This window comes from Copadichromis virginalis, linkage group LG19, assembly GCF_057382275.1.
Source record: "Copadichromis virginalis isolate Kocher_CV1m ecotype Utaka linkage group LG19, C_Virginalis_male_GT1.1, whole genome shotgun sequence".
NCBI classification, from domain to species: Eukaryota; Metazoa; Chordata; class Actinopteri; order Cichliformes; family Cichlidae; genus Copadichromis; species Copadichromis virginalis.
Genome location: NC_140636.1, coordinates 19,350,103 through 19,374,769, shown reverse-complemented (window position 1 = coordinate 19,374,769; position 24,667 = coordinate 19,350,103). Strand labels below are relative to the sequence as shown.

Sequence of the window (24,667 nt, the reverse complement as noted above, 5' to 3'; positions counted from 1 at the left end):
TACCCTAAAAATTGATCTAGAGTGTGTTTGTGAAACCAGCCCTTGTCTAGAGGACACTGAAAGCGGAAGGCTCTACCTCCTATTTTGCAGTCTCATCGTGATATGCTCTATTGGGATAATATGTTATTAGCGGGTAACATAACATCTCAAGGCCAATGGAGGAGTACAAGAGAGTCTTTGCGGTCTGATTTACATATTTCTGACTCAGGGCTGCTTAGGTGCTGGGCATCCCTGTCGTCCCTGAAGCAGCCAATCAGTGAAGCCCAGCAAACGTGTGAGAATACCAAGCAAAACAGGTGGTTGTATGAGCCGCCAACATAATTATTAACTCCTTGTGTTGATGCAATAGTGACTTTGGTCACGTTATTATAGTGTTTTCTCCGCTGTTAAAGGTGTCAGGTTGTAGGCAGCTGTTTAACTGCAGTGATGACGGAAGAAAAGCCGCAGAAGCTCAAACTAAAGCGGGAGCTGGGGATGCTGGGAGCCGTGTCCCTCATCGTGGGGACGGCGGTCGGATCTGGGATCTTCATGACCCCACAGACGGTGATCAGCTCCATCGGGAGCCCCGGTGCCAGCCTGGTTATATGGGCGTCTTGCGGCCTGCTGGCGATTCTGGCGTCTTTCTGCTACGCCGAGCTCGGCACAGTTATAAAAGAATCAGGGGGCGAGTACATCTACATTCTGAGGACTTCATGTCCAGCGCTTGCCTTCATGTTCATCTTTAGCTCTGTGCTCTTTGTGAGACCTGCAGCCATTGCTGGCATAGGACTGAGTTTTGCTGTCTATGTTGTGACTCCTTTCTACGGAGACTGCCCCCCTCCGGTGCTGGTGGTGAAGTGCGTGGCCGCAGCGGCAATTATCACGCTCGCCACCGTGAACTGCATGAAAGTTCGCTTTGCAATGTCAATCCAAGTTTTCTTTACTGTAGTCAAAGTCTTGGCTCTGGCAGGGATTATCATAGGAGGTGTGGTGATGCTTATCAAAGGCCACACTGAGAATTTTGAAAACTCCTTTGAGAACACAAATGTTGGCGTCAATTCAATAGGAATTGCTTTCTACCAGGGGCTGTGGTCATACGACGGCTGGAACAATCTGAACTCAGTGACTGAAGAGTTAAAACGTCCCGAGGTAAGTGGGAGGGCCTTCAGAGGCTGACCCATGCCCTGACTGTAAAACACAATCACCCCGAATAAATAAGTAATGGGTTCTCTGCAGGGAGAAAATAATTTATTTTTATTGCTGAGAAATTTACAAATGTTTAACGTGAACTTTGAGCTATAACCGACTGAGACTTTTATGTTGAGGCCACAGAAGTACAGTAGCGACAGAGGTAATAAATAAATAAACGGTTTAATTTTAGATCTAACAGAAAGATTATCTGTTACTAGTGTGCATTATAACATCACATAAAGAAAAACGTTTTTTTTTCTGTTGATATTCTTCCTATTTCTAATCTTCCGGCAGCATAATAAGACCCTAAACTTAAATCAATAGTTTCTTATCATAAAACTTGTTCTGTTGAAACCCATTTTAATAAACAACATTATTTGAGTATAACTACTTTTTTTTTTTCCTTTTAGCCATAAAATGCAGATGAGGTATTCATCACACAGGCGGGCAGGCGACGTAGACGCCCAAGTTTGTAAATGCAATACGATGTCGGAGTAGGCGTTGATTGAATGATTTGGTCAAATTAATCTCTGTTTAGTAATAAAGACCAAGTGAAAAAGAATATGATCACTTTTATATATATTTTTCTCTTATTAAGGAACATTGTACATGTATCACATTGTTATGTATTTAAACGGTTATAAGCTGTTACTCATTTCTGACACATTTTAAATCTTGGTACCTTTAAGAGTCAGCTTTTCAATAAATTATTAAGTTGACCTTGAGAATAATTTAATGATTTAATGTCTGACAAAGATGGATGTAGCCCAGATGTTGAATGATAGATTCATTTATTTGGTAACATGAGCCCATTAAATGATTATTGGGTTTTTCTCCTGAAGTCCAGATTCACTCTGTGCTCCTGTGTTCAGGCTTAGATCCGTTTGCATTTATCTATTTAGTTTATTCGGCTCTATTATATTTTTAATGTATTTATTTAAACGGGACAGTGCATCTTTATGTAAATATGTCAGAGTTAGCCAAACAGCAAGTCAAGCAAAAGCAATAGAAAAGACATTTAACACAACATCAGACAATGAACAAGAATCTTGCTCTAACAATATTAGAGGCTGTTCTTTTCTTTCTAAACATTCAGCAGGGGATCAAATAATTATTTCTCCCCTATAAAAAGAAAATCTCTTTTCCCTTTCAGAATATAACAGAATAATAGTTACTCATTTTCCTAATCTATTGGTCCACACTAGTTTATCCCAGAGTAGACAAATATTTATATTTATCAGGTTTCCTGATAAGATGTGGCTCAGGATTAAAATCCCCAAATAAATATTTTTGAGTGCAACGGCAACTTTAAATCTGGTGTTTTGTGTGTTAGTTGGGGCATCTCGCTGCAAGAAATTGAGTGCCTTTAAACGGTTCATAATGCAAAAATCTCATCTCAACCCACAGTTTGCACTGGAGAGTTTGTGGTTTTGCAGGCTTTACAGCGCTATAACCTGGTAGTTAGGATTGTGCTAAGTCATGCAGAACTGCTCGTGCTGTTCATGAGAGCATATTGCTAAGCAGTTTTATTTTTCTCGTATTTTTATTTTTAGCTTTTTAGTTTCTGGAGTGGGAGTGGTTATTTAAGATTCTCACTTATTCATTCATTGCATAGTTATACATTTATTTTTGTTAAGCTACAGTGTAGCTTGCCATCACCAGTGTGTGAATGTGTGTGTGTGAATGACTGAATGTAGTGTAAAGCGCTTTGGGGTCCTTAGGGACTAAGTAAAGCGCTGTAAAAATACAGGCCATTTACCATTTTTACCATTTAATGTTACTGTCTTATTACAAATGTATGGGTATTTCTAGTATATATACATATATTTTTGTACCCCCAAAATATTTAGTTAGTTTTTATATTTTTCTAAAGTACATAGTAACTATTAAAATATTTTTGAAACTATAACTAATGTGTGTATGTGTTAGTCCCCATAGGGAAATAGTTCCTCTGCATTTAACCCATTCACCCAGTGAAGCAGTGGGCAGCCACCAATGCAGCGCCTGGGGAGCAGTGTGTAGGGACGGTACCTTGCTCAGGGGTACCTCAGGGTAGCCGTTCAGCGGAGTTGAACCCCCGACCTTCCGATCATGGGGCCACCAAGCTACCTACTGAGCTATCCCTGCCCTAATAACGCGGAGCTAGGTAAAACACGTGAATTAAACACCTATAATTCAGAACTGAACATTGAAGTCATTTCTTCATATACAGATGGTGATACCGACCGCCTGTATTTTATTTATAAGTTGTTTTATTTTGAAAAGCTTATGTTTAAGTAGTTGAGTAATGAGAGAAAAAACACAGAGTAAGTGCATTAAATGTGCACTCTGCTTTTTATTGACCAGGTTTTATCAGTTCTGAAAGTACACTGAGGACAGACTGAGCTGTGAGGCAAAGAATAACTTGGTGTCTTTACTTGGCCATGTCCTTTCTATGATAACATTGTTAACATTGTTAAGCAGATGTTCATGTCTTCTCTCAGATTAGGTATTTTTCTGCTGCCAGTACAGCTCTCCAAACTATTCATGTAGGTCCAGACACAAGAAAACATTATATTGAGGACTGAAGACAGTCTTTCTCTGACTTTGAGGACACTAGTAGAATGCATTCGGTTTGCAGGGACTTTTACTGTAGAAAAGCAAGACTGAAATGATTTAAAACATGTATATTTTTAATGCTTTACTTCCCTGTCAGTGTTTTATAAAAAACCTAAAATAAATTACTGCTTACGTGAAACCTAAGAGAAAAGAAGAACTTTAAACAGCCATGCTGATGATAGCCTCGCCTTACTTTCGTAGCTGTATAATTAAGTGTGCTCCGCCTCTTATGTAAAAGACAACACTTTACAGCTACAGGTCTTCTTGTCCGCTGCTTCTAGAAAGACAAAAGCTTTCTGACCATGGGACATGACACACATGGACTCAATCTGCAGAGGGAAGTGGGGCTCATAGGAGCAGTTTCCTTCATTGGTGGAACCATGATTGGATCTGGGATCTTCATTTCTCCCCAGTACGTCCTTTCCACTATTGGGAGCCCAGGGGCCAGCTTCATTATATGGTCCTGCTGTGGACTGATAGCCATGCTGGGGGGTCTGTGCTATGCTGAACTGGGCACTATCATACCAGAGTCTGGAGCTGAGTACATTTACATACTGCGGACTGCAGGGAAAGTGGTGGCCTTCATGTTCGTCTTCAGCTTCATCATGGTCATGAGGCCGGCTAGTGGCACAGGAGTCGCTCTCATCTTTGCTGAATATGCTGTGGCCCCCTTTTACAGCGGCTGCACTCCTCCACAGCTGGCTGTGAAGTTAATGGCTGCTGTATCAATCTTGGTGCTGGCTATAATCAACTGTCTGAGCGTCCGCTTGGCCACAGGCATCCAGGTGGTCACCATGGCAGTGAAGGTGGTGGCCCTGGTGGTGATCATCCTGGGAGGCATTGTGATGCTTTTCCAGGGCCGCACTGAGAACTTTGAGGACTCATTTGAGGGAACCAATGCAGGGATCAGCTCCATTGGCATTGCTTTCTATCAGGGCTTGTGGTCGTATGATGGCTGGAACACTTTAAATTATTTAACTGAGGAGGTGAAACATCCAGAAGTAAGTCTGCGTGGGTTTGCAGTAATCTAAGTCATGGTAGTCTTAAGAGCTTCAAAAACTGGTACTTTTTTTTAACAATATGGTTCATGTGATGACACACATGATTAATAGTAGATCAACAACTGTGGTTTAAATACCTGGAACTCTTCACCTTTTGTTTTTAGAACGTTAGAAGCCTCAGGGATGACAGGTAAAATGTTCTTAAGACATCAAAAAAGTCAGAATTTGAACATTTACTGTTTGTGTTTAATATTATACAAAAAAAGGAGACAAATCGATCCAAGACTTTGGCTTTTTAGTCAGGATTGTATATAATTTATCTTGTTATGAGTGATGAGTGGACTGGACAAAGTAACAAGAAAACTGATATTACTTTTAGATATGATAACCCAAGCCTGTTGGCCCTTTGGTTCAGTGGTTAGCACTTTTGCTATAGAGCAAAAAAAAAAAAAAAGGTAGAGTTAATATTTAAATGAGGGTAACGACTAGGTTTTACAATCCCTTGATAACACTGAAAGTTTTTTCTACGCAGTTTGTAGCATCTGAATTCTTTGTGATCTTTCTCAGTCTGCTCTGTAGACGTGTCGTTTTGTGCTCCCTGCTCTCTCTCAACATGGCGGACAAAACCCCAAAAAACGAAGGGCTGCAACTGAAAAGAGAAATTGGATTGATTGGTGGAGTAGCAATAGTTTCTGGAACCATGATTGGATCTGGTATCTTCATGTCCCCACAGTATGTCCTGGCGTATGTGGGAAGTCCTGGGGCCAGCATGTTAATCTGGTTTTTTTCAGGTGTTGTAGCTTTGCTTGCAGCTCTCTCCTACACTGAGCTTGGGACCATTATTCCTGAATCCGGTGGGGAATTTACTTACATCCTGAGGATCTATGGTTCATTCCCAGCCTTCTTTGCAGCAATCACTTTCATCCTGCTTTTGAAACCTTCCAGCATTGCAGCAATGGCAATGGCCATTGCACAGTATGCCATGGCTCCCTTTTACCCAGGCTGCCCACCTCCTCAGCTGGCTGTGAAATGCTTTGCAGCTTTTAGTATTCTGGTAGTTGCCATTACCAACATCCTGAATGTCCGATTTGCTCTGAGAGTGCAGGTGATCTTCTTGGTGGCCAAAGTGTTTTCACTCACTTTCATTGTAATTGGAGGGCTAGTGAAAGTCATACAGAGCAGCACTGTGATCGAGGAAAATTTTAATGTTGAGAATGCTTTTCAAGGCACAGAGTATTCTGTGGGCACTCTGGGAATGGCTTTCTATCAAGGCCTCTGGTCTTACGCTGGCTGGAGCAACTTAAACTATGTGACTGAGGAGCTGAACAAACCAGAGGTGAGGCTGAAAGGGTCAGAAATGACCTGAAATAGTAGCATTTATTCATGCTAATTTTTTTTTAAATACAGCTTAAAACCTGTCAAGAATGATTTGATGCATTAGTGCAAAAGATGCCTATATGCTGCTATATTTTCTTCCTTAACTCTGAATTTGTACCTCAGGTAATTTATTGACTTTGTCCTAACACAAAGTCAATAACACTCTGTAAATCAGTGATCAAAGTGTCTGAGGTGTTGTATGGCGATAATAAATGTACACGAGAGTAGAGTATGTTTGCTTTGCTATCATTTCAGTCCTAACTCCAATGAGGTGTGACTCCTAGATCTCAAAGACTGTATATAAAGATGTTTGGTGAATATAATATATGAGGATCAAGTATCAGAATATATTTTGACAACAAGAAGCATTTTGACCAACATTTTTCTGTATCTCCAGCTTTTCCAGAACATATACTTTGTTTTTAGTTGCAGCTCCTTACAGCATTTTATATAATAATATTACTGTTTAAATAGGAATTTAATATTTTTAAAGAATTTCTCAACTTATGACAAACTTAATTTATCCTTATCTTAAATGACTGAAACTTCAGTGTGATCGTCCCTTTTTGTTCACGCCGGTTCATAATAATTAACCCATTTCCACTGACTGCTTTTTGCAGCTTGGTGCTTGGTGTTCTTTTCTATTGTATCATACTGGAGTCCAATTTAATTAAAAGAAGAGTATGGGCAGAACTTTGTGCCATCAGAAACTGAACCTGAATTGTAACTTGAATAAATGCTTTTTAAAACTGAATTTGAATCAGTCTAATTTGAAATTCAATGTACAGTTTTGAAAATTATCGTCACTAAATTGAAATTGAATTTTATATTTTGAAAATGAATTCATTTACTTTGAAACTGTATTTTATCCTTTAAAAGTGTAGCTCTCGAATAATTTCAGTTTCACTTCCATCATTCAGATTCAGCTCCAAAATTCATTTTTTTGGGACTTACATCCATACAACTAAATGGTTTAGCAAAGTATTAAAGAAAGTAAATATTCAACTTAGTTTTATGTTATTCTGTTGGACTGCTTAACTGGCACAAGGGAGAACCAGGTCAAGTCACGTCCTTCCTCTGATAACATTGTTATGCAGATACTCTGTTACTTTCTTCACTCAGATGAGGCCCTGTCTAATCTTTTACTGGAAGTTCAGTGTTTTTTTTTTGTTTTTTTTAATCTTCATGTAGGTCACGTAGATCCAGACACAAGTATACATAAAACGAACAAACACCAGAGAAAGAATTGAGGACACCAGAAGAATCAACTTGGCTTGCAGGGACATTTCCAGTAGACTGGAAATATTCAAAATAGTCTCTATTTTGAATTTTTCGTTTCTCCAACTGTGTTTTATAGAGCAGAACCTAAAATAAATCATCGTTAACGTGAAATCTAAGAAAAAACCAACTCTGGACAAGCAGACATTCTTAAAATCTGCTTAAAAGTAGCCTCATTTTAATTTCATAGCAGTTTAATTTTGTGCACTCCTCCTATTGGGCAACAGGCAGCGTTTTGTAACTGCACGTCTGTTCTTCGCTGCTGCTTCAGAGAAGACAAAAGCTTTCTGACCATGGGACATGACACACATGGACTCAATCTGCAGAGGGAAGTGGGGCTCATAGGAGCAGTTTCCTTCATTGGTGGAACCATGATTGGATCTGGGATCTTCATTTCTCCCCAGTACGTCCTTTCCACTATTGGGAGCCCAGGGGCCAGCTTCATTATATGGTCCTGATGTGGACTGATAGCCATGCTGGGGGGTCTGTGCTATGCTGAACTGGGCACTATCATACCAGAGTCTGGAGCTGAGTACATTTACATACTGCGGACTGCAGGGAAAGTGGTGGCCTTCATGTTCGTCTTCAGCTTCATCATGGTCATGAGGCCGGCTAGTGGCACAGGAGTCGCTCTCATCTTTGCTGAATATGCTGTGGCCCCCTTTTACAGCGGCTGCACTCCTCCACAGCTGGCTGTGAAGTTAATGGCTGCTGTATCAATCTTGGTGCTGGCTATAATCAACTGTCTGAGCGTCCGCTTGGCCACAGGCATCCAGGTGGTCACCATGGCAGTGAAGGTGGTGGCCCTGGTGGTGATCATCCTGGGAGGCATTGTGATGCTTTTCCAGGGCCGCACTGAGAACTTTGAGGACTCATTTGAGGGAACCAATGCAGGGGTCAGCTCCATTGGCATTGCTTTCTATCAGGGCTTGTGGTCGTATGATGGCTGGAACACTTTAAATTATTTAACTGAGGAGGTGAAACATCCAGAAGTAAGAATTTCAATATTTACTATTAGTAGTTTATAGAAAGTCAAAATAAAGATGAAGCATGCCAACACTGTGCGTCTTCACTCATGATTGTGCTTTTTTTTTTATCTTCTTACAGATTTAGATGAGTAGGCCAGGACAAACTGTAGTAACCTGAGAACTGATATTGGTTTAGGATATAATAATCCAAACCAACTGGTGGCTCATTGGTGCAGTGGTTAGCACTTTTTCCACAGTTAGAAAACTGAAGAGTTAATATTTAATTGAAGGCAAAACAAGTACATTTTACACCACGTGATTTCTTTTGAAAGCTTTTTCTACGCAGTTTGTAGCATCTGAATTCTTTGTGATCTTTCTCAGTCTGCTCTGTAGACGTGTCGTTTTGTGCTCCCTGCTCTCTCTCACCATGGCGGACAAAACCCCAAAAAACGAAGGCCTGCAACTGAAGAGGCAGATTGGATTGATTGGTGGTGTCGCAATAGTTTCTGGAACCATGATTGGATCTGGTATCTTCATGTCCCCACAGTATGTCCTGGCGTATGTGGGAAGTCCTGGGGCCAGCATGTTAATCTGGTTTTTTTCAGGTGTTGTAGCTTTGCTTGCAGCTCTCTCCTACACTGAGCTTGGGACCATTATTCCTGAATCCGGTGGGGAATTTACTTACATCCTGAGGATCTATGGTTCATTCCCAGCCTTCTTTGCGGCAATCACTTTCATCCTGCTTTTGAAACCTTCCAGCATTGCAGCAATGTCAATGACCATTGCACAGTATGTCATGGCTCCCTTTTACCCAGGCTGCCCACCTCCTCAGCTGGCTGTGAAATGCTTTGCAGCTTTTAGTATTCTGGTAGTTGCCATTATCAACATCCTGAATGTCCGATTTGCTCTGAGAGTGCAGGTGATCTTCTTGGTGGCCAAAGTGTTTTCACTCACTTTCATTGTAATTGGAGGGCTAGTGGAAGTGATACAGAGCAGCACTGTGATCGAGGAAAATTTTAACATTGAGAATGCTTTTCAAGGAACTCAGTTTTCTTTGAACACTCTGGGAAAGGCTTTACTTCAAGGCCTCTGGTCTTACTCTGGCTGGAGCAACTTGAATTATGTGACTGAGGAGCTGAACAAACCAGAGGTGAGGCTGAAAGGGTCTGAAGTGACCTGAAATAGTAGCATTTATTCATGCTAAATTTTTCAAATACAGCTTAAAACCTGTCCAGAATGATTTGATTCTTTACTGTAAAAGATGCCTATATGCTGCTATATTTTCTTCCTTAACTCTGAATTTGTATTTCAGGTAATTTATTGACTTTGTCCTAACACAGGATGTCTATAACACTCTGTAAATCAGTGCAGTTAGCTTGTTAATGTTTGACACCATGCAGCCCCACGCACACGGCGGTAACGGAGATTTGCCGCGTTAATGCAGTTATGGCATTAACGTCATTTTAACGAGATTAACGCTGACAGCACCAATAATAATATGACTGTTTAAATAGGAATTTAATATTTTTAAAGACTTGGTAAATTCTTTAAAAATACCTCAACTTATGTGTAGTGTTCTGTTGCAGAGTGTAGCAACTCTGATCAAACACCAAGCTAACCCTCTGTCAATGAATACACGAGTCCGAGTAGAGTTGACTTTTTACTCAGAATCTTCATTTGACAAGCGGTAAAAACTGTAGTTGAAAAGAAATACAGAATAGAAAAAATGATCGTTTACATAAATATTGCATCACGAAATAACTCAAAATGTGACCTTACACCTTCGTGTTAGCTTTAGCAACAGTAATGATCATCAAAACTGCCTTTTTTAACATGTACAAATTAACCTCCATGAATCACAAACAAAATATAATTTTTAACAAATACCGCTATTTATGCCTTTTTAACATCTTCATCATGAAATATATACACTTACGGCGTTGCCTGAACAATGTTCCCAAGTGGATGGCTGTGGATAAGCCTCAGAGCAAGACCGCATGTCCCTCTCCCCAGGAAGAGGAATTAAACAGGAAATGAGGTTATTAGCAAGTTCACCTTCAAAATTAAACCTTCTTAACATTTTTAACTCTTTTTACTGTTCTTTTTAACTTAAATACATACAAAAGAATTATTTTAAAGCAAACATTAAAGATAAATAACATAAATGCCTTTGAGGCATCACACTCCCCGCCTGGCCTATGTGAGGCCACTATGAACTTGAATGAGTCCAAACAACAGTCCTTAAATCAGTCCTTAGGCAGAAGAAGAACTACTTCTGCAACTGGCCTAAGGAAGGTTCTTGTGTCACCTTGGTCGGTCGTTTTTACTTCAACCTTTCTCACATGTCCATCCTTCCCAGGAAAGGTTGCTGTGACTATGGCCATGGGCCAGTAGTTGCGGATGGTCTGCTTGTCCCTGAGGAGGACCAGATCCCCAACTTGAAGGTTTCTGCGTGTCACTGTCCATTTTTGTCTTTGTTGTAAGGTTGGTAAGTATTCTTTGCTCCAACGGGCCCAAAACTGGTTCGCGAGTGCTTGAACTTGCCTCCATTGTTTTGTGAAGAGGTCCTTCTCTGTGAAATCTCCTGGAGGAGGTGGAACTCCTGATTTCTGTGTGAGGAGCATGGCTGGTGAAAGAATGAAAGGTTGGTGTGGGTCTGTAGACACAGGTAGGAGTGGACGTGCATTGATGATGGCTGTAATTTCTGCCATTAGCGTTGACAGCACTTCATGGGTCAGGCGACTCTTTTGCTGCAAGAGCATTGAATCAAGGATTCTCCTGGCAACACCAATCATCCAAATTCAAATTCAAATTCAAATTTTATTTGTCACGTACACAGTCATACACAGTACGATATGTAGTGAAATGCTTGGACAACTGCTCGTGACCTAAAGAAAACAAAAAAGGAAAAGGCTATGAATAAGATAGGAAATAAATATGAAAAATTAAAAAGGGTAAATTTAACTAGGAAGGAATAAAATATAAATTAAGGTTAAAAATGAAATAACTGTACAACACAAATTAGAATGAAGGGTAAATTTAACTGGGAGAATAAGATAAAATATATAAATTAAAGTTGAAAATAAAATAACTGTACAACAAAATACACAATATAGAACTATCTTGGGAACTATCATCCGTTCCCATGAGCCTCCCATGTGGGAAGCATGTGGAGGTCTGAAGTTCCAGCTACATCCTTGCTTGCTGAGGTACCCCTGTACAGTATTATCCATCTCCAACTCCTTGCTAGCTCCAATGAAGTTGGTCCCACAATCAGACTGAAGTCCTTTTGCAGGGCCTCTGAGAGCGAAGAACCGCCTGAGAGCATTTATACAGCTAGATGTGTCCATAGACTCAATCAGCTCAATGTGGACGGCCCTTGAACTCAAACAACTAAACATCATGGCCCACCGTTTGCTCTCTGCCTGCCCTCCTCTGGTGCGTCTGGTTACAACAGACCAAGGTCCAAAGACGTCAAGCCCCACGTATGTGAAGGGAGGGCAAACCTTGAGACGTTCCGGCAGTAAGTCAGCCATACGTTGTTCTTCCGGTCTCCCACGCAGCTTCCGGCAGATTACGCATTTGTGTAGGACTGAATTGATTAGTCGCTTCCCACCCAAAATCCACAGTCCAGCTGCCCTTACTGCACCTTCTGTGTCTCACCTGCTCATGGTGATGTCGTACGAGCAGTAAGGAAACGTAGCTGTCCTTGGGTAGGATTACTGGGTTCTTTTCTTCACACGTTAGTTGAGAATGTTTCAGTCTGCCTCCAACGCAGATGAGACTACTCTCCAAAGTTGGACTGAGTTTATGCAACGGGCTGTTTGTGGGCACCACTTTGTTTGCTTGGAGGGCTGACAGTTCCTTGGCAAAGGCTGGCATTTGTGCTGCTTGCAGAATGACATGTTTTACTTGAGCTATTTCATCCACAGTACGAGGTAAGCGACATGTGTGCCATCCTGTACACCTGCTGTTTTGGTTTGAATGTTTGTGAGATCTTGCCACATGGATAAGGAAAGCCACTGCTCGCAGTAGAGAGGTAAAGGTGGAGAAACGGCGAAAGCGATCAGGGGTAAGTACAGGTTCCTTCAGATGAGTAGTGTAGGTGCGTACCTGTGGTCGAATCTCTGAGTCATTTCCCGGGTCGATGAGCTCAAACGTCTCACTGGTTTGTGTTGTTTCTGCAGATAACTGATGCAGGAATGAAGGTCCGGTGAACCAAGAACTCTGTGTCAGATGGGATGCAGGCAAAGATCTGGATGCATGGTCCGCAGGGTTTGGTTCCGTGCACACATAATGCCATTGTTCTGGTCTGGTAGATCGTCGGATACGTTGGACTCTGTTATGGACATATGTGTAGAAGCGTTTTGTCGTGTTACAAATGTACCCGAGTACCACCTTACTGTCCGTGTAGAACCTGACAGCATCCAATTTCAGATCCAGCTCCTCCCGGATGAGATCCGCCATTTCTACTGCAAGGACAGCAGCGCAGAGTTCGAGCCTCGGGATTGTTGGTTCAGACTGGGGTGCTAATTTGGCTTTGCCCATAATAAATCCTACTTCCACTTTTCCATCCTCCTGGATGGCTCTCAAGTAAGCGATAGCCCCAATGGCCATAGTTGAGGCATCTGAGAATACAAACAACTCTGTGCGCACAGCTTTGGTGAGCGAGGTTGATGTGTATGCACGTGGCACATGAAGCTCCTTTAGGACTCGAAGAGAATCTCTCCAGGTTTCCCATTTCTTCAGCTTGTCTTCTGGGAGAGGTGCATCCCAGTCAGTCAGTTCCGAACTAAGTTCCCTAAGAAGAGCTCGTCCCTGGATTGTGACGGGTGCCAGCATACCCATTGGATCAAAAACACTATTGACGGTAGAGAGGACTCCACGTCGGGTGAAAGGTTTGATAATAGTTGATGCAGAGAATGTGAATGTGTCTTTTCTGATCTCCCAAAGCAAACCCAGGCTGCGCTGCATGGATGCTGTCTCTCCGCTCAAATCCAGATCCTTGATGAGCGGGACACAATCTTCTGGCGGGAAAGCTCCAGTGACTGCTGGACTGTTCGACACAAACTTGTGCAAGCGGAGGTTTGATTCAGCAAGTGAAGCCTGAGTCCGTTGGAGAAGGTTGATTGCTTCTGCTTCAGATGGGAGAGACACCAAGCCATCATCCACGTAAAAGTGCCTTTCCACAAATTTCACTGTGTCGGCACCGTACTTCTGGGCACCTTCAGCAATGGCTCTTCGCAGACCATAGATGGCCACAGCCGGAGATGGTGAGTTGCCAAAGACATGAACCCTCATGCGATAGTCAATAACTGCCTTGGTGAGGTCGTTGTCCTCATACCACAAAAACCAGAGGAAGTTGCGGTGCCTTTCATGGACCAAAAAGCAGTGAAACATTTGTTGGATGTCGGCGAGGATAGCTACTCTCTCCCTTCAAAAGCGTAGAAGGACACCCAAGAGAGAATTGTTGAGGTCGGGACCAGTCAGAAGCACGTCATTGAGGGAGACCCCGCAGTACTGAGCGCTGGAATCAAAAACCACCCTGATTTGGTTGGGCTTTTGTAGGTGGTATACCCCGAATGATGGAAGAAACCAGCACTCTTCATCTTCCCTCAAGGGTGGTGCCACCTCTGCGCGACCGTTGGCAATGATCTTCTCCATGAATGCCACATATTGCTTCTGCATCTCGGGTTTCTTCCTGAATTGGCGTTGCAAGGATTCAAACCTCTTAACCGCATGCTCTTTATTATTTGGCAAACGTTGCCGTGGTTCTTTGAACGGCAATGGAGCAACCCAACTACCAGTGTCATCTCTGTAGACATTTGTATCCATGATCTCTAGGAAGAGGATGTCTTCTATTGATGGGGCAGGTTTGTTATCATGTTCAGATTGGTTAAACACTGTGTGTCCTAGCATCCTCTCTGGCATTTTGTTAGACTTGTTGAAGCTTGGCTGTGTTTCTTTGACCTGCATGAAACTTGCACAGGGCTGAAATATGGAATGGCGACCGCTGTCTAGCACATGGGTCTTGAATGTGTCAACTGTTGGCTTATGCACATTAACTAGGCACACCTCCCCTATCACCACCCAGCCTAGATCGAGACGTTGTGCAAAGGGAGCATTGTGTGGCCCGTTAATTTGCTGCCTGACCTTGTGTGCTCTAAGCACGTCTCTCCCGAGCAGCAGGAGTATCTCTGCTTCTGGGTCTAGATCAGGGATGTATTTGGCTATATGGTGGAGATGAGGATGATGCAAAACTGCACCTGGTGTTGGGATTTCAGCTCGATTGTTAGGGATTTCAGGGCACTCAAGGAGTGGTGGAAGAGGTATGAGAACGTTGCCGTTCAACGACTCTATCTGGAATCCTTCTGCCTTCCTGCCATACGTTTCGATGACGCTGGAGCATGTTCTGAGATGGTATAAGAGTGGTTTGTTCTCCACACCAAACGGCTCAAAGAACTCTGGCCTGGCTAATGAGCGATTGCTCTGGTCGTCCAGAATTACATAAGCTTTAATGGCTTTGTGTTTTGAATGTTTGGGGTAGACCTTTGCAAGGCAGATCTTAGAGCAAGAACGACCCCACTGGCCGGGGCCACAAACCTCTGTGCAGCTGGTTCTAACATCAGTTACATTAGAGTCATCTTCTCCCTCCCCGCCGTTCTCTTGTGGTGGTGGAGGAGCCTTGGTGAGTTGAGGTTGTGGGCCAGGGTGCATAGCTGCATCATGATAGATGCTTTCACACTCTAAGCATTTCACGGAAGATTTGCAGTCTTTGGCAACATGTGAAGTTGAAGAACAACACTTGAAGCATATTCCTTTCTGTTTTAGAAAGGCCTTCCTGTCATCGATGGACTTGTTTCTGAATGTCCTGCATTTTTTAAGTGGGTGAGGTTTATTGTGCAATGCGCAGTTCTTGTTAGGGTCGTTGTTGATTGTAGAGACATCTGTTTTGTGAACTGCGATAGACTTGTTGGTGTTAAAGCTCTTCATAGGTAATCTTTCTGATTTTGTGGGGTTTGCGCCGTTGCTTTGACGAATAAAGCTGGGGTCATTTCGCTTCTTTGCCTCATGACAGACAAAGTTACAAAAGTAACTAAAGGGAGGGAAGCAGCCGTTATTCTCTTCTTTGTACCACGACCCAGATGACACCCACTTCTCCTGGAGCCCATATGGGAGCTTGTCTACTATGGGTCCAATACCTCTGGAGGTGTCTAGATATGACAGCCCAGTGAGGTATCCATCCTCCTTGGCGCCTTGTATCTCCATAAGCAAATCCCCAAGTTCACGTAATCTGATGTGATCTTTGGCTGCAATTTTTGGAAAACTGTCAAGTCTCTGAAACAGTGACTGCTCAATCATCTCAGGAGCACCATAGCAGTCATTCAGCCTCTCCCATGTCTTGCGCAGAGCCAAACCAGCATTATTCACATGCACTGAGTGTATGCATCTTATTTGCTGTCCAGACTCTTTTCCTAACCATTTGGTCATGAGGTCTAATTCTTGTGTTTCTGTAAGTTGAACCTCAGCCACAGCATTAGTGAATGAGGACCGCCATGCACGGAAATTCTCTGGCTTATCATCAAATTGGTACAGTCCTGACGTAACGAGATCACGTCGCGCCAAATATTGTGCCAGAGGGTCAGGTGGTTGTGACACGCTCACTGGACGCATATGCCGGGGTGTTTGTGATTGAGCACCTATATACGTGCGACGTCGGTCTTCAATTCAGCTCTGGTCAGTTTAGACAGGTTTGTTGTGGGTGGATACGTCCCATTATCCACTTCAGGCTTGGGCTTGCTATTGCTATGTTGGAATTCCGCTAAGCTTACAGGTGGATGCCATGTTCTGAAACTGTCTTGTGATTCTGCACGGTCTACAGATTTAACAGGTGGGACAGATACTGGTGCGAAGGTAGACTGATTCTGATCATTTTGAGAGCAAACATATTCACTAGTACGGTGCAATCTAAGCCTGTCTTCTGACTCAGATGTCACATTTTCTACATTTCCATGCATTTCTGCTACATCTTCTAACACCTGTGCTTCAGCGATGGCTGCGTCTGCTTCACGATTTAATGTTAGCACTTCCAGCTCTGTATCAATTCTAGCGGCTTCCAACTGATTTTGAGCTTCTCTAGTTTTCCTTTCTGCTTCTCTAGCAGCCTTTTCCAATTTTAATTTAGCCTCCTGGCTAGCATATGATGCTCGTACCTTAGCAGCTTCTGCTTTAGCTCTGGCGCGAGCCGCACTTGCAGATGATGCTGATGTCACGTTGCTCCTGGTATTTGATACCGATGACTTGTTGCTTGCTGCCATCACGAACACGTAGGACCATCGAGTGCCGCCTTTTCACTGTAGTGTTCTGTTGCAGAGTGTAGCAACTCTGATCAAACACCAAGCTAAACCTCTGTCAATGAATACACGAGTCCGAGTAGAGTTGACTTTTTACTCAGAATCTTCATTTGACAAGCGGTGAAAACTGTAGTTGAAAAGAAATACAGAATAGAAAAAATGATCGTTTACATAAATATTGCATCACGAAATAACTCAAAATGTGACCTTACACCTTCGTGTTAGCTTTAGCAACAGTAATGATCATCAAAACTGCCTTTCTTAACATGTACAAATCAACCTCCATGAATCACAAACAAAATATAATTTTTAACAAATACCGCTATTTATGCCTTTTTAACACCTTCATCATGAAATATATACACTTACAGCGTTGCCTGAACAATGTTCCCAAGTGGATGGCTGTGGATAAGCCTCAGAGCAAGACCGCATGTCCCTCTCCCTCTTAGAGCAACCAGGAAGAGGAATTAAACAGGAAATGAAGCAATACAGGTAAACCACCAGGAAGTGAGGTTATTAGCAAGTTCACCTTCAAAATTAAAGCTTCTTAACATTTTTAACTCTTTTTACTGTTCTTTTTAACTTAAATACATACAAAAGAATTATTTTAAAGCAAACATTAAAGATAAATAACATAAATGCCTTTGAGGCATCACATTATGACAAACTTAATTTATCCTTATCTTAAATGGTTAAAACTTCAGTGTGATTGTTCTTATTGTTCATGCCAGTTCATAATAATTAACCCATTTCCACTGACTGCATTTTGCAACTTGGTGCTTGGTGTTCTTTTCTATTATTTTAGATTCGAGTCCTATTTAATTAAAGTTCAACTAGAGTTAGAGTTCAACTTTGGAGAGCATTTTTAACTAAATGGTTTAGCAAAGCATTAAAGAAAGTAAATATTCAACTTAGTTTTATGTTATTCTGTTGGACTGCTTAAACTGGCACAAGGGAGAACCAGGTCAAGTCATGGCTTTCCTCTGATAACATTGTTATGCAGATACTCTGTCCATTTCTTCACTCAGATCCAGACACAAGTATACATAATATGAACAAACACCAGAGAAAGAATTGAGGACACCAGAAGAATCAACTTGGCTTGCGGGGACATTTCCAGTAGACTAGAAATATTCAAAACAGTCTCTATTTTGAATTTTTCGTTTCTCCAACTGTGTTTTATAGAGCAGAACCTAAAATAAATCATTGTTAACGTGAAACCTAAGAAAAAACCAACTCTGGACAAGCAGACATTCTTAAAATCTGCTTAAAAGTAGCCTCATTTCGTAGCTGTATAATTAAGTGTGCTCCACCTCTTATGTAACAAACAACGCTTCAGGTGTTCTTGTCCGCTGCTTCTAGGAAGACAAAAACTTTCTGAACATGGGAGATGATACACATGGACTCAATCTGCAGAGGGAAGTGGGGATCATAGTAGCAGTTTCCTTCATTGGTGGAACCATGATTGGATCTGGGATCTTCATTTCTCCCCAGTACGTCCTTTCCACTATTAGGAGCTGTTGCGAAATCAGTTTGACCCCGGTTCTTTTATTCGTCGAGGCATCCAGAGACGGCACCGGAACTCAGTAGTTATTTCACAAAATCTTTATTCATCTTCATTTAAGCCTGCACTTCTAGAAGGGAAGACGAGGCCGGTGTGTCCCTCTGCAAAATCTTCACCCCTTTGTTAGTTACAGCCCCCCCAGCTTCATTATATGGTCCTGCTGTGGACTGATAGCCATGCTGGGGGGTCTGTGCTATGCTGAGCTGGGCACTATCATACCAGAGTCTGGAGCTGAGTACATTTACATACTGCGGACTGCAGGGAAAGTGGTGGCCTTCATGTTCGTCTTCAGCTTCATCATGGTCATGAGGCCGGCTAGTGGCACAGGAGTCGCTCTCATCTTTGCTGAATATGCTGTGGCCCCCTTTTACAGCGGCTGCACTCCTTCACAGATGGCAGTGAAGTTCGTGGCTGCTGTATCAATCTTGGTGCTGGCTATAATCAAATGTCTGAGCGTCCGCTTGGCCACAGGCATCCAGGTGGTCACCATGGCAGTGAAGGTGGTGGCCCTGGTGGTGATCATCCTGGGAGGCATTGTGATGCTTTTCCAGGGCCGCACTGAGAACTTTGAGGACTCATTTGAGGGAACCAATGCAGGGGTCAGCTCCATTGGCATTGCTTTCTATCAGGGCTTGTGGTCGTATGATGGCTGGAACACTTTAAATTGTTTAACCGAGGAGGTGAAACATCCAGAAGTGAGATTTTCAATATTTACTATTAGTAGTTTATAGAAAGTCAAAATAAAGATGAAGCATGCCAACACTGTGCGTCTCCACTCATGATTGTGCATTTTTTTTTATCTTCTTACAGATTTAGATGAGTAGGCCAGGACAAACTGTAGTAACCTGAGAACTGATATTGGTTTAGGATATAATAATCCAAACCAACTGGTGGCTCATTGGTGCAGTGGTTAGCACTTTTTCCACAGTTAGAAAGCTGACGAGTTAATATTTAATTGAAGGCAAAACAAGTACATTTTACACCACGTGATTTCTTTTGAAAGCTTTTTCTACGCAGTTTGTAGCATCTGAATTCTTTGTGATCTTTCTCAGTCTGCTCTGTAGACGTGTCGTTTTGTGCTCCCTGCTCTCTCTCACCATGGCGGACAAAACCCCAAAAAACGAAGGCCTGCAACTGAAGAGGCAGATTGGATTGATTGGTGGTGTCGCAATAGTTTCTGGAACCATGATTGGATCCGGTATCTTCATGTCCCCACAGTATGTCCTGGCGTATGTGGGAAGTCCTGGGGCCAGCATGTTAATCTGGTTTTTTTCAGGTGTTGTAGCTTTGCTTGCAGCTCTCTCCTACACTGAGCTTGGGACCATTATTCCTGAATCTGGTGGGGAATTTACTTACATCCTGAGGATCTATGGTTCATTCCCAGCCTTCTTTGCGGCAATCACTTTCATCCTGCTTTTGAAACCTTCCAGCATTGCAGCAAAATCAATGACCATTGCACAGTATGTCATGGCTCCCTTTTACCCAGGCTGCCCACCTCCTCAGCTGGCTGTGAAATGCTTTGCAGCTTTTAGTATTCTGGTAGTTGCCATTACCAACATCCTGAATGTCCGATTTGCTCTGAGAGTGCAGGTGATCTTCTTGGTGGCCAAAGTGTTTTCACTCACTTTCATTGTAATTGGAGGGCTAGTGGAAGTGATACAGAGCAGCACTGTCATCGAGGAAAATTTTAACATTGAGAATGCTTTTCAAGGAACTCAGTTTTCTTTGAACACTCTGGGAAAGGCTTTACTTCAAGGCCTCTGGTCTTACGGTGGCTGGAGCAACTTGAATTATGTGACTGAGGAGCTGAACAAACCAGAGGTGAGGCTGAAAGGGTCTGAAGTGACCTGAAATAGTAGCATTTATTCATGCTAAATTTTTCAAATACAGCTTAAAACCTGTCCAGAATGATTTGATTCTTTACTGTAAAAGATGCCTATATGCTGCTATATTTTCTTCCTTAACTCTGAATTTGTATTTCAGGTAATTTATTGACTTTGTCCTAACACAGGATGTATATAACACTCTGTAAATCAGTGCAGTTAGCTTGTTAATGTTTGACACCATGCAGCCCCACGCACACGGCGGTAATGGAGATTTGCCGCGTTAATGCAGTTATGGCATTAACGTCATTTTAACGAGATTAACGCTGACAGCACCAATAATAATATGACTGTTTAAATAGGAATTTAATATTTTTAAAGACTTGGTGAATTCTTTAAAAATACCTCAACTTATGACAAACTTAATTTATCCTTATCTTAAATGGTTAAAACTTCAGTGTGATTGTCCTTATTGTTCATGCCAGTTCATAATAATTAACCCATTTCCACTGACTGCATTTTGCAACTTGGTGCTTGGTGTTTTTTTCTATTATTTTAGACTCGAGTCCTATTTAATTAAAAGTAGAGTTCAACTTTGGAGAACTAAATGGTTTAGCAAAGCATTAAAGAAAGTAAATATTCAACTTAGTTTTATGTTATTCTGTTGGACTGCTTAAACTGGCACAAGGGAGAACCAGGTCAAGTCATGTCTTTCCTCTGATAACATTGTTATGCAGATACTCTGTTACTTTCTTCACTCAGATGAGGCCCTGTCTAATCTTTTACTGAAAGTACAGGGGTTTTTTTTAATCTTCATGTAGGTCACGTAGATCCAGACACAAGTATACATAATATGAACAAACACCAGAGAAAGAATTGAGGACACCAGAAGAATCAACTTGGCTTGCAGGGACATTTCCAGGAGACTGGAAATATTCAAAATAGTCTCTATTTTGAATTTTTCATTTCCATTTTTAATTTTTCGTTTCTCCAACTGTGTTTTATAGAGCAGAACCTAAAATAACTCATTGTTAATGTGAAACCTAAGAAAAAACCAACTCTGGACAAGCAGACTAAATTCTAAATTTTTTAAAATACAGCTTATAATCTTTGATAAAGATTCTGCTGGGAAATATGATTGTTTTCTTGCTGCTATCCTGAGAAAAATGACCACTTACCTTTTTCCCCCCTAAACTCTGAATTTGTGTTTCAGGTAATTCATTGACTTTGTACCAACATATACCCCTACAATGCTTAAATCAGTGTTTAAAGTGTCTGAGGTGACTAAAGAGGTACACGAGTTGGCATTGTTAGGATTGTTGTAATTGCAGTTCCAGCTTGTCCTGACTGCATGAAACTTGGTGCTTGGTGTTGCTTGGGGAGCATTTCCCCCCACGGTTTGGCAAAGTATTAAAAAAGTAAATATTCAATGAGGCTTTGTTTTGTCATGAGAGACTGCTTTGTTAATATGTGTAATCAAGGTTTAGCCAAACTTTACAACCATGTCATGTCATGACATTTTATTTCATGTCATATCTTTTTTTTGTACAGGTGAATCTTCCTCGGGCGGTGCTGATAGCCATTTCTCTTGTGACTACTTTGTACCTGCTGGTGAATGTGAGCTATCTGGCAGTAATGACGCCTAAAGAGCTCGTGTCCTCAAGCGCGGTAGCAGTTACCTGGGGGTAAGACAACACCTGTTCTCAACCTGATAAGATCTTTTTTTTTTTTTTTTTATTACTTCTCCCATAGAACAGGAAGCAAACCTGAAGAAATCCTCTTCTCTGTACAATCATTTGATATGTGCATTAAAATTACTGATGGTCAAACAAATGGGGCTTTTGTAAGTTGAAAATACAGACTGTATTTAAAGATGGATGTTGCAATCCTGTCTCCATTTTGAATCCTCTGTATTAGCATTTTAGCTCCCTGCCATGTTGATACCAGAGATTAAATCATCCAGTGGGATTAATAGGTGATTAATAGGCAATTTAAATCTGCCCACTGTGCAAGTAATTATGAAACTTATCTTACACAGTTGATGTGATTTCTCGCAAGACTCATCAATCCACTGTAAGGAAAATTACTTAAGAGTCGCCTCCAAACACTTCAAACATAGAAGGAATGGCAGCAAAGAGCATCACTACAGTTAGGTGCTCACTTCTGGTGTCACACAAATACCAAGAGATATTGGACCCCTTCTCTTCACCGTCTCTATGTTCCTCCTTGGTCAGATCATCCACCGCCATGGTCTCTGCTTCCATTCCTATGCTGATGATACACAACTTTATCTCTGTACTAAACCCTCTACCCTGCTCCCCCACGATCACTTCTCAACCGTCTGCATGAAATAGAAATATGGATGTCAATTAACCTACTCAAGCTCAACAGTAATAACGCAGAGGTCTTGGTTGAGGCCCCTAAAGCCCTACTCCAGAAGACTGGCCATCTACTTATTGATATAGACCAGGGGTAGGCAACTGCAGGCCTCGCGTGCCAGTTTCCTGCAGGTTTTAAATTTGTCCTTGACCCAGCACAACTGATTTAAATGGCTACATTACCTCCTAAACATGTCTTGAAGTTCTCCAGAGGCCTGGTAATCAACTAATCATTTGATTCAGGTGTGCTGACCCAGGGTGAGATCTAAAACCTGCAGGACACAGGCACGCGAGGCCTGGAGTTGCCTACCCCTGATATAGATGGTTTCCTCATCTGGCCTTCCTTCAACGTTTGCAATCTGGGTGTCATTTTGGAACTCTCTCCCATATGAACTTCTCAACAACCCGTCACTGGAGTCCTTCAAGAAACTTCTCAAAATTCACCTCTTCAATAAAACCTTCGATCTCTAAGCCTTTTTTATTTATTCTGTTTTGTAAAGCGTCCTTGGGTTTCTTGAAAGGCGCTTTACAAGTCTAATGTATTATCATCATTATTATTAATATTATTGTTATATAGGCAGAAGGGGCCTCAGAACAGATGTTTGTAGTGTTAAACCTGGTCACACCAGCAAAGGCCCCATTCAACACCTTTCAAGACAAATATTACATTGAGGTGACATCACATCCTGTCCAAAAGGTTTATTCCTAAATATGTCCACAGAAGATGTTTTTGATTTAATTTGTTAAATTACTGAAATGTATATAGAAAAGGGTTGATTGATATGCACTACAAGATTTTTTATAATACAAACGGTTTTCATGCAGGAATAAGGTGCTGGGCAGCTGGGGCTGGGTCATGTCTGTGGCCGCAGCCTTGTCAGCTTTCGGTTCTCTAAACGGGACGTTCTTCAGCGGCAGCCGTGTGTGCTTTGTTGCTGCCCGGGAAGGACACATGGTAACAGTCTCTCTGTCTTATAAAAACACACACACCTGTTTAAAATAAAGCTACGTACAGATTTTTACACAGACCAGTGCTGGTTTTGCAGCCAGATATTCTGTCCATGGCCCACGTCCACAGACTGACTCCATCTCCGGCGCTGATCTTCACCACAATAATCTCTCTGGTGGTGCTGATTCCTGGAGACTTTCAGAGTATCGTCAACTACTTCAGGTGAAGGCTGACTCTGTTTCTGCTCCATTTCTACTTTGTTTGGGTTTTTTTTTTTTTTTTAGCACACATTGCTTTTTTTGTTTGTCTTTAATTTCTCTTCCTCTGCCGTTTTCAGTTTTAGTGCCTGGTTTTTCTATGCCATTGTCCTGTCTGGGCTCATCTATCTCAAAATCAAGAAGAAGGACCTCCCAAGGTCGTACAAGGTTAGTGTCATCATTGTTTTCACATTACATGACAATAACATCTTGTCCTCACGCCTGGTTATTCCTCTCCCCACAGGTTCCCATTGTAATTCCTATACTGGTCCTCATTGCAGCGATATTCCTCGTGCTGGCACCCATCATAGACAATCCTCAGATTGAGTACCTCTACGTGGTTTTATTTATCTCAAGTGGCATTGTAGTCTACATACCCTTCATCCATTACAAGCTCTGCCCAAGAGTGCTGGACAAGTTAACAGTGTTCTTGCAGCTCTTCTTAGAGGTCGCCCCTGCAGACAAAAACCTGTAATTTCTACTGAACACACATGGATAACATGCAGATAACTGAAAGCTACCAATAAAATAAGCCTTTTTCCATGAATTATCCTTGCATGTTAAATTACATCTGATAATGCAGTGTTGCTATTTTATTTAAAGGTGCATTTAAAGTGTTTTACTTGCATTTTTAAATTGATGTTATTGTAAATTCACAACTTTCATTTAAGCTCATTGTAAAAGATCGTTTGCAAGATGTTTAAGTTCAAAATTCATTAAGATTTACAGGGGGACACAAATCCATATTTGTCATTGAAAAACATTGATTATCTTTTTTTAATACAATAAACACTAAAACACGCTATAATTCAGCATTGCAGGGGACCTTACAGCTCTGCCATTTACTGCATGTCAGTCATACCTTGCTGTCACTTTATAATCAACAAAAAAATAAAGTATTTCAAACATATCAGCGAACTTAGTGCTCCTGACATTTCCTGATTTCTTGC

General features: G+C 41.7%; 1 protein-coding gene and 2 pseudogenes across 5 annotated transcripts; all 3 read left to right on the top strand.

Moving 5' to 3' along the window:
• Positions 1-387: 387 nt before the first annotated feature.
• Positions 388-24,627, top strand: LOC146685947 (b(0,+)-type amino acid transporter 1). 5 transcript variants are annotated; one of them, XM_085441541.1, is made up of 7 exons: positions 18,115-18,263; positions 18,441-19,005; positions 21,685-21,818; positions 23,337-23,466; positions 23,558-23,682; positions 23,798-23,885; positions 23,962-24,627. In XM_085441541.1, the coding sequence occupies exons 1-7, from the start codon at positions 18,130-18,132 to the stop codon at positions 24,190-24,192; spliced, it is 1,407 nt and encodes a 468-aa protein (XP_085297667.1). In that variant the 5' UTR covers positions 18,115-18,129; the 3' UTR covers positions 24,193-24,627. The 5 variants fall into 5 exon arrangements, with proteins under 5 accessions (XP_085297665.1, XP_085297663.1, XP_085297666.1 ...); XM_085441539.1 differs by lacking the exons at positions 18,115-18,263; positions 18,441-19,005 and adding an exon at positions 388-1,128; XM_085441537.1 differs by lacking the exons at positions 18,115-18,263; positions 18,441-19,005 and adding an exon at positions 5,171-6,105.
• On the top strand, positions 4,003-4,801 carry LOC146685949 (b(0,+)-type amino acid transporter 1 pseudogene; annotated as a pseudogene).
• Positions 8,431-10,011, top strand: LOC146685948 (b(0,+)-type amino acid transporter 1 pseudogene; annotated as a pseudogene).
• Positions 24,628-24,667: the final 40 nt, after the last annotated feature.

Bases quoted from the DNA above. Each gene is read 5' to 3' on its own strand.
- LOC146685947 (XM_085441537.1), top strand. From the start codon at position 5,242: ATGAGGGTAACGACTAGGTTTTACAATCCCTTGATAACACTGAAAGTT. The intron at 6,106-21,684 runs GTGAGGCTGAAA...TTTTTTGTACAG, and splicing joins AGGAGCTGAACAAACCAGAG to GTGAATCTTCCTCGGGCGGT. The intron at 21,819-23,336 runs GTAAGACAACAC...GTTTTCATGCAG, and splicing joins GCGGTAGCAGTTACCTGGGG to GAATAAGGTGCTGGGCAGCT.